We start from the raw sequence: 15,791 nt of genomic DNA, 5'->3' as shown, positions 1-15,791 counted from the left end.
AAGTTCACACTTATAGTGTATTAAAAATTTCTGACAACTCGTATCAGCGTCGAAATATTGCAACGTTTGTCCTAATCGGAAATGATGTATCTCGCTATAGTATGTATATCGCTAAAAAAAAGGAAAAAAAAGAAAACAGTGATTCTTGAAATTTAATAACTTTCGTTCTCTTTCGACCGTATCCGTGGTATTGATTCTGTTTAATTTCCAACCGTTAAACGTTTCTTCGTTCCGGTGGATTACGCTCGAACCTTTCCCCGTGTTAATAAATTATTGTTTCATCGTCCATTCATCGGTTGTTTCATTGTCCATTTATTATTACGGCGGGGAAAATACATTCGGAGAGGAACAAAGAGGCAACCTACCGAAGGATCGTCTTTGTATTATTCACCGATTTCCAGCCGGACATCACTTTGTACCATCAATCTTTTTCTCATTTTCAATTATTCGTGCCTTCAGACATATCGCGGCATTGTCCGCCATGAAAGTACCGCGGAACAAAACGATTCGTGCTCGTTAAATAAATCGATTTCCCTCCGTTTCTTCCACCTTTGTTTTACTTTTAATCTCGGTTCACTTTGTCCAGCCTTCTACGGACCGCGACGCTCGTCGTTATCCCGCGTCTTCTCTTTCGTACGACGAATCATCGGAGCCACGAATCTTCGAGCCGGTCATAAGCACGCTCCGTGTCTCAAGCTGCGCATAACCGAGCGGCCAATTATTTTCAATTAGCTTTACCGCGTACACCGGCTCGTAATTTCTTAACTCCGTTTTCGGCCCGTCTTCGCTCGACGAGTGTCCGCGATGCAGCTCGTAAGTTTCGCGATAACTCTCGAGCACCGTCTGCGACTTTTTCATATTTTTTTAACAAGCGGAACAGCACCGTTGCATAATCGGTAAAGTCACGAACGAACCCACGAATCCACGAACCGTATCACAGTTTCGGATAATCCAGTTTTTAGGGCCGTTACTCGACCCTCGAGTAACGCGTAACACTTTCTTAAGACGAGATCAATTTTTACGAGATTTAGGAGATTTTACTGTACTAGGTTGTTCAATAAGTTTTCTCGTTCGATAAAATTTATCGGACAGTATAATACCAAGTTGCTTAATAAGTTTTGTCGTTCGATAAAAGTTATCGGACAACCTATTACGGTGTGTCCCAATCTTCACCGGTCGATTTGAATTTCGCGCTATTTTTAAAACGTCGAACCGATTATACCGAAAGTTGACGTATGTCGTATAGACAGATGGGAAATTAATCGTGGGAAATTACACGGTGAAAGAACGCGTGAAAATTTTTCAGGCGTATTACGAAATATCGCGATCTTTAACGCTAACGATTCGGGGAAGAAGGTACCTATTTAAAAATAAGCGGACAATATTTATTCGATCGACAATTACTCGGATAAATTCTTATTCTTTCAATATAAAATATAATTTGATCGAACTGTAATATTTATTTAACAAAAAATTCATCGAAGTCTATTTCTACATACGTTTCTCGACATTTTTATCTATACGAGTAATTTCTCCATCTAGAATCAATTCTGAACAACGAGAAATGTAACAATATATCCAAGAACACTCTAAAAGAAATTTACTTCCCTTTCTCTCTCGCTTTGTAAATTTGATATATATATACAATTTCATTTTCGTCGTTCGGTTCTATTCTCGGTAAACCAGAATCTTACCGGATTCGACGATTCTTCTGTGTATTATCCGCAGAGTTATGCAACCATCGGTAAATTCGTAACACGAATTGAGAATAAGGCTTCCGGGCAGAAGTTGGAGACTTTGTCGCATTCTGGGCGCATTAGCGCGCGGCGATAGGTGAAATTTCAAAAAGAGCCCCGTCCCTTTGAAACACGAGTCGCGGTGTCGTCGTGACAGTTTCAGTGAACGTAACTTGTCAACGAAGTAGCACGAGGCTCGCGCCGATGCTTTGAGCCCATTAAAACGTATCTTTGCCATCGGAAGAGCAACACGCACGGTCGTCGCGATTACTTATGTATCATCGTAGATTTCGGTGCGTTGACTTGAACCCTTTGAGCAACGTAACCACACCCGGCTGCGTAAGATAGTGATTTACGCGCAGCACGATGTTTCCATTCACGAACACCGAGGTAAAATTCTCATTTCTGAGCTCGTCTTCTAACAGTTGCTCGTCAGTTATTACCGGCTCGTTTCATTTCCAGACGTACATCCGCTGGGTAAATTGCTCGCGAAACGTTTTGTAAACTTTTTCCAAACATTCTTCAATTGATACGATTTCAACGGGATCGAAAGGTCGTTGAACACATGTTTAGTCAATTGTTTGGTCAGCTTCCATACGCGGAAGTCTCCGATGTGAATATTAATTTAGTTCTGTTCGTGCATATCGCGTGCTTTGTTACTGGTTACGCGTTAATCGATATGCATTGCAAAGTCTTCGAGAGATAAACTTGTTGCTTTGATATTTTTTCATGCAAGTGCAAGTTTGACGCTTCTGGAAGTTTTATCATTCGCGATTCTATTCTGTGAAACGAAATTATCAACTTGTGTTTTAGAATAATAATCGCTTTATAAGTACAGCGAAACTTTCTGCGACACGTTTAGGAATTGCAATCTATCATTTAAAAAGTACCGATTCAAGATATTTAACGTTAATGTACTTGAATAAGCAACTATATTGTAATTAAATTCCATTTGAGCACACACCAAAAAAATAATGTATCAAGGTATTAACGAACGTTGTTAAATTCTATTCCTTAAAATTAGTAACACCTTAAAATTTGTACCTAAAAACCACTTGGTTCAAAGTGATTTTTCGAAATAACGTCATCAGATACTTTACTGAATCTAAAATAATTACTTTTTATCGATACGCGAGTACGAGTTATCTCGAACATTGACATTATCGTTTTTCAATTTAAGTCAGTATTAAGTAAAACACGATCGGTACGTTTCATCTACACGAAATATAATTTGAAATAAAATTTCTCTAAAAATCTTTCTGACGTTGATTTTACAAAACCAAAAAGTATACATTACCTCGGTAACATCTGTTTACATCTCGTGTCGTTCAAAATCCTCGTAATCGTACTGCTGTCAAACTTACCAACGACTCGTGTAACGAATAAATCGAACGTTAAAAATATTTTCCACGTTCGCTCGTAACCGATTCGTTCGCAACATTATTTATTTCGTTCCATTCCGTAGGAAAGAAGCGCGTACGGTCGATAAGGGTGGCACAATCGCTAATGAGGACATTTACCTTACTATCGCTATTATTACCGTTACAATGAACTCTATTATGTTTGTCGAAACGCATTTCTTCCAAAGCTGCCACGAGGAGCCTTACCCGGTATATTATACGCAATGAATGCTTTTTAGAGGATGATGTAAAACTGCTTGGAAACCGCTTTAGCCGCAAAGACGGTCCGCTAAGTGGCCGGTTTGCGGTCGGCTTGTCACAAGACCGTGGTCGATTAGCACCCCGGTGTCTTTCAGTATCGCGTGGGCGGGCATTTTTCTGTAAACCAGGATGGAAACATCCGTTCAGTGGGTGGCATCGGACGAGAAACAATGCGCCGCCTTGTTTAATCTCTAAATCGAATTGGCCGCGAGTTAGGTGTAAAAAATTCCGGTTCACAATTTACTCGCGATAGGTTTCGTTCGTTTTCCTACGGTTCGCGGACCTCGCGTTCACTCGTTTCGTTTCTTCACGCCCCTTGCTTATTTGCGCGTAAATAATTCATCGGTACCGTTTAATCTCTTCCCGTGGATCAATTGTACAACGCCGCATAAATAACGTTTTCACAATCGCGACGTGTCAGTATTTTATTGGCAGCTCCACAATGGTCGTTCCAGTGTTCAGGTGTGTTGGAATTATGCTAATTAAATCGGAAAGGGGATTATCCGCGCCCGATAAGACGATTATTAATTACGCACGGTAAAAGTTTCGTTGCGCGTGCGCGCGCGTTACCGATTCTTTTATTTTTGAATTATGGCTACGGTGCAGAGGTGAATTGAAAGCATTTCGTCGCGTTGGAAGGTACGCGTTCATAGTTTCTCGATTAGGTTTACCTTTTTTCGAAGTACGAGCGTGTACGTAAATACGCGTGTAGGTTTTATTTTCTTTCAAACCAAATGTAAAATGTAATTCAGGGTTTCTTTATTGAGAAATGTAATAGGTTGCTCGCTATGTTTTGTCGTTCGATAAGAAATGGAGCTGTTAGGTTCGTCGTTTTATTTTTTTAGAAGATGGTATTATTCTTTGACGAACATTTGTGAAGTTTCACGTAGACAGAACTTTCGATGAGTATTCGTAAGGTAAATGTAAGCATTTACTAAACTTGGAAGTTATTAACTTATTATCCTCTGTTCGAATAAATCTCGTCGTGACTTTAATCGTTATTTAAACGGGAAATTTTTCACTTTTCAAATAAATGCTGCGAGTATGGAATTTTTCCATTCATCGTTCCGTGGATTCGAAAGTGTGAATTTGTAGTATATATCGAGATCGTTGTACCATCCCCTTTATGCCAGAGGCATGAATGTGCAATTTGACCAATTGTGGGAATTCACAATTGAATATGAAAAGTATCGAAGTTATTTTCGTCTTATTTCGAGCCATAGAATTTTCCTAACTCGATTTACACCATAAATTTTTACCTTTGCACGTTGTATAATTATAAAAGTCACACTTACAAAATGCATCGTAGTAAACAATGAAGGGTGCAGATAAAAAATCCACGTTGTATGTTTTTCTTGTGCAAGATATACGTTTATTTGATTTACGAAAGATTTAATGGAAATACGAACGAAGAGCCACGTTTTATGTTTTTCTTATGCAAAATATACATTTATTTGATTTACGAAAGATTTAATAGAAATACGAACGAAGAGCCGCGGATTGCCGATCACTGCTCCAAAACAGTGATTCTCGAGTCATCGTCTCATCGGTAGAACTACGTGTATTTCTCGAGGTCTACGAGTAAGAAACGCATAAAGGGTGTCGCAAAAAATTCCAAACTGGCCGAGAAAAGTCTTACCAAAATACTAGAAGAATACTATAAATAAATATGTACCATGGATTAAGGCAAAGTTCAACCGATGTCATCCAGGTCGTTTTTAGACTATGACCAAGATATTAAGTGGTAATCTTCGAACGATGAGTCATTTGATACTTCACACTGTCCACGTTCCCGCCAAAAATTAAATTTTTTTTGCATCGAACAAATAGAACGGTTGAAATCGTAAAAACCGTAACACTTGCTCTGCACGCGATTGCGCTGTACGAGGCTCTGGTACCGTCACTGATTTTCATTATTTTTCGTTGCAAAAATTTCTAAATATTATCGAAAGAGTAACAAATATATACGAGAAACGTCGATGCGAAAGAGTTGCACAGATTCTTTATAAAAAATACGAAAAGAAGCAAAGAAAAAAGACACGCTTTACAATAGATTCTCTTGATGAAGCTCTCGACGGTACCAACGTTTCAGCCACTTGGATTCGCATCCGTGTAAAAAACATCGCGAAGAGACCTAGCGGGACCAGTGGGCACCGGTTGCACCGGTAACGGTTGGACCAATTACTCGTGTTAGCGTTCACGAATTGCATTAACGGGCGAGAATCGTCGATGTGTGTCGTTCGTCCGAGCCGGCGATTTGGCGATATTTTTAAAACCCCAGTGACCTCGCCGTGACCGTCGTAACAGAGCAGTCGACTCGTGCACTAGTACGTACGTTGAATTGATCGGAATCCAGCTAGATAGTTGATGCGCGAGATGCTCGTAAAACGTTAACGACTTCGCAACGCGTCTCCCAACGTTCTCTGCCGGATCTCTATCTTTCTCTCTTTCTCACCCTCATCTTTCTCGTTCTATCTTTCTTTCAATCTTTCACTCTTCACACTTTCTTTCTCTCTTTTTCTCTCCTTTTCTCATTGTCTCTTTCTTTCAATCTTTCAATCTTTCAATCTTCACTCTTTCTCTCTTTCTTTCCTTTTCTCATTCTCTCTCTCTTTCAATCTTTCTCTCTTTCTTTCACTCTTTCTCTCTGTCACTCTTTCTCTCTTTTTCTCATTCTCTCTTTCTTTCACTCTTTTTCTCTTTCTATCACTCTTTCTCTCTTTCCTTCACTCTTTCTCTTTTTCTTTCACTCTTTCACTCTTTCTCTTTTTCTTTCACTCTTTCTCTCTTTCTTTCACTCTTTCTCTCTGTCACTCTTTCTCTTTTTCTCTCTGTCACTCTTTCTCTTTTTCTCTCTTTCACTCTTCCACTCTTTCACTCTTTCTCTCCCTCACTTCCTCTCCTTTTCTCATTCCCCCTGTCTTTCCCTCCCTCACTTTCTCTCCTTTTCTCATTCTCTCTGTCTTCCTCTCTTTCTTTCACTCTTTCATCCTCCTTCTCTTTCCCACATTCCCACATTCCCACATTCCCGCTTTCTCGCTTCCTCGCTTTCCCCCCTTCCCTCGTTTCTCCGTCTCTCTCCCTCTCACCCCGTCCGCGGTGGAGCAACACGTGCGTTTCATTGTCAGTGTTAAGGTAACAGTCATCGGCGGCGGTAATACAGTTCTCTGCCGGCGTGTGTGCCCACGCCGTCGAACCGCAGAAATATTCGGACCGCAATCCTTCGAAGGCTATTTTATGGAAGCGAAACGAGCGGCGCCCACGCGTGCAACGTGCTCGCATAGCGTGCGATGTGCCAGATGATACTGACGCCGGTAATACCTACGTCTATCCATCCACGTTCGGCCGCCGGTATATATCTTCCCATTAGTCTCTGCCCACGTCGGCCAGCTTCTCGCGGCACGTGGGTCGTTGACTTTGACTGACTCGCCTGCTACACGCTCTCCATTCCTATCTTTCATTGTCTTTCCTCCGCGTTTTCCCCCTTCTTTTTTCCATTCTTCGCCCGCCCTTCGTTATTGCCTCGTTCGCTGCCTTCCACTCCGCGTTCACCGAGAGCTCTTTGTACCCGCTGATCGTGCCAAAGCTCCTTACAGTTTACTCCGATCCGGACGAATCGCGCTACCAACGAGTCTCGTCGACGTTCCAACGGATCTCGTCACGGGATTCCTCCGAATCTTTCCAGCACGACCGTTTCGAGATCCGTCACCGACCCTCGACGATCGAACTCGAAGCCCGACACTCGTCGTACCTACCAAAACCAGAGCAAACGTTATCAACACTGGAACTACCAACAGGGAACGAGCTACTAGCTACGCGAACGTATTGCTACTCGTATCGCACCCACACACGCCTTTTTGGAAGTTACATTGGGAAAGGGTAAATTAATTTATCGTTAGTCGTCTATTTTGATAATAGAACGATATAGATTCATTTGTCCGTGAATAATGTAGGTAAAGGCTCCATTGAGTAATCTCCGGTGTAGCCTTACTTATTGGCGAAATTTCAAAAATCTGTATTTAAAAATATCGAGGCGTAGTTCTGTAGTATTACTCGCTTCGTGTCTACGATCGTTCGTATTTCTTGCAAATAAATTACTCCAATTTACGATAACTTCGAACATCGATGCTGTCTACTTAAAGAAACTGTCGATCTCGCGTTAAAAACGGAGAAAAAAAGGAACAGCGTTAAAAAGAAACCGAATCTGTTTTGAACGAAGAATGCTTGGTAAATATTAAATAAAAGTATTTCATCCGTTCTGATACAATAAGCATCGTTAATAACGTTATTCGACCGGCAAAGGGACACTCCCTTTATTTTCCATTCAACGAAGACTCTTTCGTACCCTCTTAATTTACTTACGAACGTTCTTTTCTCTCGGTTACTTTCTCCCTATTCCGAAGAATTTTAATGCAGATTTTTCGTATCGTTTCTACACCCTCCGTCAGCCTTCCTCGCATCGTCGTGGCAATCCCTTTTGGCAAAGCGAGCGAAACTTATCGACGCGGCCGGCATTAATTACGGTACCGCGGGACCATTCGGGAAGTTATTTCGTGGCCAAGAGTTTACGTCCTTTCGGCGTTGTAAAACGCGCGTATGACGCTCCGAAGGGGGTTGCGCGGCGCGGAGCACCGGACGTCGATAATTTATGCGCCGGATTTAACATCCCGCTCTCGTACGTTCCAATGAGTTTCGCGTACTTCCAGGAAATCGTCGAAGAAGATCGTTAGTGGCGTGATTGAGCCCGAACGGTGATTTATCGAGCTATTGTGCGCCAACTTGGCTCGCGTTTTACGGGATAACGCGAACTTGACCAGCGAATGGCCTCGGTTTTCCCAACGATGCTCCCTGCGACCGCCCATCGCTTCGTAATCGTTCTCGTGCTCGAATACCGAACAGTTTTACGGATGAAAACGCACGTCCGGTGCGATCCTCCTTCGCGAGAACATCGCGCACGGCGCTGAATCATCGGGAATCATTCCGCGCGGATCTCGCGGCTCGTTCGTTCAACTCGATCATCAATTTGCGCATCCTGCGCGAAATCGACGATATTTTCATACGGTTTTCGAGATACGTTCGAATCCAATTCGCGTACACATTTCCGCGCTCCCTTCTCGAGTGTCTTGGGCAATTTTAAATATTTTTTCGCGAAGGGAATACGTGTACACTATTTATATATAGCTGAAAATCATTGCACAAATTCCGATACGAGAATTCGCGGTTCTTAAAGAAATTTTAAATGGAACCTGAAAGATTGACTTTACACTGGAATACTTTCTTAAAGTATTCTAGTTTATAAGTACGCTATATTGGTCGGTTTTGTCTCTGATAATAATAACAAGGAGTAAATTTCGACCTTGGAATTATAATTATCTGATTAGAGCGAATCAAGTAATTTTAACAAGGATTACTCGTGTCTTTGTTTATATTTTGTACACTCTATATTATTTCCTCTCTTTAATGTCACTTTTCGCAAACGAATACACAGCGTTCGACTTCAATTAGCTTTAATGACGAAAATTCGGTATCAAATGCAGTCCAGGAAGAAAAGGAAGTCTGCGAAAAGATCACTCGACACCACCCAAGTTTCCTCGATAGATGTCCGCGCGTTTGATTTATTTCGGTGGTGATCGTTCTTCCTCCCCGCGACTCGTCGTATTTACAGAATTCGATTTACATGGTATTCGAGTCGCGCGGAAAACTCGAAAACCGGTTAAACGCACAAGTCAAGGGCCTACCGTACTTTCTTCTTATCTTCTTATACCCGTAACTTCGAAACCAAGGGAAGCGACCTTTAACCACGGGTCGAGGATACACGGCTGTGACCTTGTTCGTTCGATTCACTTCGTACTCGAGGATCGTTGAACTCGACGTGATTTGGATCGGTGGCGCAAAATAATGAAAGGTTCCTTCGGATAAAAATGTATCCAAAGTTGCTAATTACTGGCCGATTTCGCGGCAACGATCCTACACGACGAAAGAATTTCTCGGTCCAATCGAATCGTTGTCCCCGTGTTTCGTTGACCGCCATCGAAGGCCCGGGTTCCATTGTTCGCTCGGCTCAAAGGTTTCCGTAGCTATGCTGATTATTCGCGGATCAGGTAATTCCATCAGACAGGCCGTGAAAGGAGCAATTTGTTCGTCGTTCGCCGATTACTATCTCGTGTAACTTCTTTTTCTTTTCCGTGAAGCAACGCTGTGACACCGAAAACCACTAAATGCCGCTTAAGTCATTCGAAGTACAAGCAGCTGCGGAGGGCCACCGGCCGTAATTGCACGACATTCCTCTCTTCGGGAACGAAGAGCACCGTCATTATACAGGTGGGGCACGGCAATTCGCCGTTGCAGCGCCTCCTGCGACCTTCTTTTTTCCCTTTTTATCGGTTTCGCGGTCCCTTCGCGATCCGGCGCATTCTGCCGATAAAACTTCGTGATTCTTGCCCGTTCGCTTTCGGACCGAAGGTGTAATTGGGATTTCGAGGCCTCCTTTTTTTCATCCCTTCCTCGTGGCTCCGTCTTCATCTTTTTCTTCCTCTTACCCGCTCGATCACAGATTCGGAAGTTTACGGCGGATGAGTTTTGAGAATTTTACCGAGACGAGTGCAACTTTTTGCGATAACGTATCAACCGTTACGGATAGAATTAATATCTTCGCGTTGTTGCACCGTCGCGACGAGAACTATCGACGTTTCACTCTTTGGAGCATAGTGGATTAAGAAATTTCCCACCTTTTTAACACTAGAACTGTCAATGTTGTACATGTTACTATTTATATCAGGTTACGTACGTGTCCTCCAAGTTTCTTGCGATAACGTATTAATTAGCGTATAATAATTGCTACAGATAGAATTAATATCTTCGCCTTGTTGCCTCGTTACGATGACAGTTATCCACGTTAACTCTTGGAGCATAGTGGATTAAGAAATTTCTCATCTTTTTAACACTAGAACTACCAATGATGAATATATTACTATTTATATCAGATCACGTATGTGTCCTCGAAGTTTCTTGCGATAACGTATTAATCGCTGTAGATAGAATTAATATCTTCGTCTTGTTGTCTCGTTAACTCTTGGAGCACAGTGGATTAAGAAATTTCCCACCTTTTTAACACTAGAACTGCCAATGATGAACGTATCACTATTTATAAAAGACCACATACGTATCTTCGAAGTTAGATAGGAAAAGGACGAATTAATTTACAAGTACAATTAGTTGTCTATTTTGATAATCGTCTGTGAATATTGTAGACAAAGACAACCTATTATTGTAGGTCGTTGATTGATTAATTTTAAAAAGAAGTTTCAAACGAGTTAAATTAACCCCTTTTGGTAGTTCTAGTGTCAATGCTTTGATACGCATAGTGGATTACTTTTCAACCGACCAGGAAAAATTAAAATAACTCCATACAGGTTGTACGATGTAACTGTTAATGTTCCATCTGGTAATTAAACATCCAATCAGTCTGTCGTTTAATTTTACTTACTTTCTATCATTTAACAACTATGCCTCAAAGAGTTAATGCGCACCGAATAAACATACCTTGTTTCAACATCGAGCCGATCATCGTCACGTCTTACTTCGATCCTCGACGAAACCACGACGCTTATACTTTTCTGGTATTCGCAAATTACGAAGTATCACGCGTTGAAATTCTCAAGTTGATAACACTTGTCAGGGTTCTGTTCGCGTACGTTACCGTTGAAGAGCGAACAACGTCGAATGAGCACTATCGCCGCAGGATATACGCATTTACAAGACATTTTAGCGAAAGTGTTCGCTGAAACGTATTATGCTCGCTACGGCTGGGAAACGTATAAAGTCATTAGTGAAATCTGTATGTCGTAGTCAAAGCGCGAACTTGGTAAATGTGTACGCTCGCTAATGGATTTGGCGCGGATTGGATTAGGTTCTGTATTAATTTTTCTTAAAATCCCCGGTACGAAGTATTATTATGTATATTAGGATGTATATACTTTATACGGGGTGTTACCGGACGAATGGTAACACATTTTGGCAAATGGCGATTCTACGCGCGAAAACAAGTCGAGAAGAAGCAATAACATTGTTCCGTTCGAAGCTTCGTTCACGAGAAAAGCGAGCTCGAGAATTGTAGCACGACCATTTTCGTTTTCACTTTGGTATTCGTTGTCCTTCGTGGTATTTACATTCTGTCTTCGCTCGTACGATTACCGACGACTGTTATTGTCAGTACGTTCGCATCGGTCGAATTGTAACAGTGTCTCGCTACAGTGATCGCGAACACGTTGACACGGTGAAAGTGCTCGGTGCTCGTAACGGGAGTGCATCAGCTAAGTATTACCCGATAGTAAAAAAAGTGCATTGTCAACAAAGTTTCAAACTCGGCGGCAAAGTGTCACCTAATTATAACAAACGTATTATTATTTATACACCTTCAAACTCGATTTCGTAAACGAAGCTTCGAACGGAAAAATGTTATTCCTTTTTTTTCGACTTATTTTCGCGGGTAAAATCACCTCTCCGATGGTACCACTTGTTCTTTAACACACTGTACATTAATATATTCTTCGAAGTATGTACTTTTGGTACTCTGATGAAATACTTTTATCGGTTGTTTAATTTTGTCGAAAAGGGACTACGATAAACAAAATCCTGTGCTAGAATAGATGCAGATACGATAGAGTTTGTCACAAGTTACAATTTATGCGGAATAATAGAATCTCTTTCAAACGGTTGAACGTTTACAATAATTTCCCCACAAAAGCTGTTGTTTTAACCGTTTGCTCAATTTGTTCGTGTTTTCACTTTCAATCATTCTCTCGTAGTCGTGTAATTTTGTTCATGGATTTTTTTCTTCGGTTGAACGCAATATAATAACATTCCATTCCAACAACGATACGAATATTGAATATGCCGATACAAATTTTTACCGAATATAAAGAAACAGCGAGTCATTTATCTTCTATTGGAGACTCTTTCGAAATTAATTTAAAACGAGATTACGCATATCGCGAATGACAAAAAATACTAACAAACGTTTCGTTCGAATTCAAATTTCGATCGCTTAATAATTTCGTGCGTTCGATCGCGACGAATGCATTTTCACGAGGACTTGAATTCGAAACGATTATGAAGACCGGTTCTTTAGCGTTATTTCATCGTCGATCGGATACTTGAAATATACATAATTGTCCGCGCATAATTCAGAATGTTCGTTCGTTTCCTCGTTCGCGATGCGTCGTTTTCCAACGCGACGATTGTGTTTCACTGTTTAAACGAACTATCTCGAACCTCGTGATAACGTTCGTGCACGTGCTATTTTAAAGTCGATAACTCTACGTCGTATATGCATACACTTCTATGCAAGTGTACGTTTCCCAATATGTATATTTCGCATCGTACGTTTCCAAAACTGTGGAAAAAAACATTATCGATTAACGAAACCCGATCGAGATCCGTACTTGGAAATCCAGATGGAAAAGGGTTAAAGCAACTACAAAGCTCGAAATCGATTTTTGGCGGGTGAAACTTGTTACGCGAGCCCGTGTAATTAGCGACCGTGGAACGTTATCAAAAGTCAATTTACATCTGTCTAATTAAGTCTCTCTTTCAGCAGTGGGAAATTTGCATTATGTCCGAACTGCGCGATTAGCATTCGTACGATTAGCATACACCTATAATCCCTCTGGTGAAAGGTTTCCAAACTCGTATCGAAAGTAGCCCTTCGAAATCGGATTACTCGTTCGTACATTTGTATTTAAAGTTTTATCGTGCATGCTGGAATCCAGTTTATAGAGCGGCTAGTCCAGTTTAATCGAGGGTGAGTATCCGAATTGCCCCTTGCGTTGCATTTATTTCAAACCACGCGGATTTCTACTACCGTGTACTCTGCCCGCGCGTCGCTCGTAATTTACTTTTCAGCGCATTTACACGCTCGGTAACAAGTATATTTTTTATCGTCATTTCTTACACGGTTGGAACCAATCCGAAAATAAAAACAACTGCCAAACGCGATTCTATTGTTCGATTGTTTTTCATTTTTCGTTCGACTCTGAAATATTAACCGTGCTCTGTGTATCGATGATTTGGTCACCAGGTTGTCGATGCAAATCAACTTTTCGAAGGTCCAAACGGTATGTAAATCAAGGATAATAAGAACGAGGAACGTATACAGTGTGAATTTCGTAGCACAACGGAACAGAGAACGATTCTGCCGTGAAAAATTAAGAAAAATTTCGTGTAACATCTTTTTATTCGGGACTTGGTTTTCGAGAAAATTGACTTCAAAATTTGTTCATCTTTGCGAATAAAGTTTCTTGTATTTTGCGTTCATTTTTTATTTCTTGCTACTACTTTCTAGTGTAGTATTATAATACAGTACATTGGTACAAGTATTGCTGAAAATTGTCCTAGTTGCTGCCATTTCTTGGCGATAACATATTAAGAGGAAGTAAATGAGAAGTTTATTACGCAGTCTTACAAAGTATAACTCCTACCGTGAATCGAACTATCTAGTGAACCGAAGGTTTCCTATATTACCAATATTTGTAAACACTATCTCGAACGGAGACAACCGCGGTAGAAAGATACACAACTAAATCGTTCACAAAGTTGAACAAACTTTAGACTCGATTTTCTCGAAAACGGAGTTTAGGATAAAAAAATATTATACCAAATTTCGTTCTTATTTTTTTTACATACAATCATTCCCTGCTCGGTTATATTACAACAAATTGTAGTTCTGTATAAGAAAGAATATTAGTTCATGGATGTATACGACAGTTTCGTTCGAATTTAGTTTTAGAACATTCCAATCTTAGCAACGATGAATAATCACTAGTGTGTCAACCTATATAACAATTTCGAAAGAAAACTTCAATTTTCAATAAAAATTCTCCAATGTGTCGTAAGTAAGGAGAAGAATGTAAATTTTCGCTTCGTTTCGCGAATAAATATTCCCAGTACCACGTGACAATTTTTCAAATGAAATTCGAACAATCGACGTGGTCGATTTATTATTTCGATTTATCGTGTCTCAACTCAATCTTCAATTTTCAATAAAAATCCTCCAATGTGTCGTAAGTAAGAAGAACCATGTAAATTTTCGCTTCGTTTCGCGAATAAACGTTTTTCGAATGAAATTCGAACGATCGACGCGGTCGATTTATTATTACAATTTGTCGTATCTGAACGCAATCTTCAATTTTCAATAAAAATCCTCCAATGTGTCGTAAGTAAGAAGAACAATGTAAATTGTCGCTTCGTTTCGCGAATAAAGGTTTTTCGAACGAAATTCGAACGATCGACGCGTTCGATTCATTGTTTCGATTTGTGGTGTCCCGAGGCGGTGTTCGATTTTCAATAAAAATCTTCTTTCGGTTCGTGGAAGTTTATCGCCGCTGTTACGTTACGAGTCTCGGTTATGCATCAATGACAGGCTGCGGTATAACGACGAGGGGTGGGGTCATGTGATTGTACGCAACAAAAGTGGCCCGCGGTAACGCAATCGGCGCATAATTCGTAACGAGCAAAAATACCGGCTTTCCAGACGTACGGTCGGCGACGTTTGACGTGTCTCCGGTCCATTTACCCGCTCCCCGTGCATGTGAACGCAACCTTACGCTACGTTTTCACCTCTCATTGGGACAGGCGTGACCTATCGGCGAACATTTATCGGACGCCAAAGGCGATGCCTTTTACGTGATAAATTATTGCTCGGTGTGCTTCTCGTTCTCCTTCTTGCTGTATCTTATTATGTGTCGTGCATCGAGCCGGGTTCTTCCAGTCACTGCCCCCTCGCTCTTTCTTCTCCTAGTTCTCCTTGCTCCCTTCCGCTTGTTCCCGTTTCCCACCGAGGCGAGTCAATTCGATCGAGTTGCGTTCGTTCGTTCGTTCGTCGTGGCGACGACGAAACTCGTTAGTCGGCACTTTCGGTCGAAACGAGTTAATTTATTCGCAATAAGGATTTACGTGGACGTTCGTTCACGGAGAATAATTTCGTTAAAAGAATCGTCACGAGCGTTGGACGGTTACTCGAGAAACTAATTCACGCGAGTTCGATGCAAACTGTAGTCGATGCATTTCAAAACTGCGTTGTAAAATTGTACACGATTCGTACGCAAAAATATTCTTATCCGTGGAAAAGAAGGAAAACACGAAACTACCTATTTAAAGTCAGTATTTATTTTGTACAGAATTAATACTTCGTTGCATATCTCTCTGATCTTAAGTTGTAACTTATTATGCATCGATTGGACTAGTTTTTTTTTCGAAAATAAACTGTTTGTAATTTCTAAAGTTTAAAGCACGTTAACGAATGTTTACATCGAAGTAAATCAGAATTGGTAATTCTGACTTAGCAGCCGATTAAATACATACGTGAGCCACACGTTCGATGTAGCGAGTAACTATT

At 40.9% G+C, this 15,791-nt stretch overlaps 2 protein-coding genes across 5 annotated transcripts in view; one reads left to right on the top strand and one right to left on the bottom strand.

The window, feature by feature from the left end:
• LOC143149431 (uncharacterized) overlaps positions 1-15,791 on the top strand; it is a 471,911-nt gene that overhangs the window by 241,144 nt on the left and 214,976 nt on the right. The window lies entirely within an intron of this gene.
• On the bottom strand, positions 4,760-10,966 carry LOC143149433 (uncharacterized). Of its 2 annotated transcripts, none has more exons than XM_076316772.1 (2): positions 10,940-10,966; positions 4,760-7,148 (listed from the first exon to the last, which is right to left on the bottom strand). In XM_076316772.1, the coding sequence occupies exon 2, from the start codon at positions 6,677-6,679 to the stop codon at positions 6,272-6,274; it is 408 nt and encodes a 135-aa protein (XP_076172887.1). In that variant the 5' UTR covers positions 6,680-7,148; positions 10,940-10,966; the 3' UTR covers positions 4,760-6,271. The 2 variants fall into 2 exon arrangements, with proteins under 2 accessions (XP_076172887.1, XP_076172888.1); XM_076316773.1 differs by having other exon boundaries at positions 10,940-10,960.

This window comes from Ptiloglossa arizonensis, chromosome 7 (assembly GCF_051014685.1).
Source record: "Ptiloglossa arizonensis isolate GNS036 chromosome 7, iyPtiAriz1_principal, whole genome shotgun sequence".
Classification (NCBI taxonomy): Eukaryota; Metazoa; Arthropoda; class Insecta; order Hymenoptera; family Colletidae; genus Ptiloglossa; species Ptiloglossa arizonensis.
The sequence above is the reverse complement of the archived record's forward strand: the minus strand, read 5'-3'. Positions and strand labels throughout refer to the sequence as shown.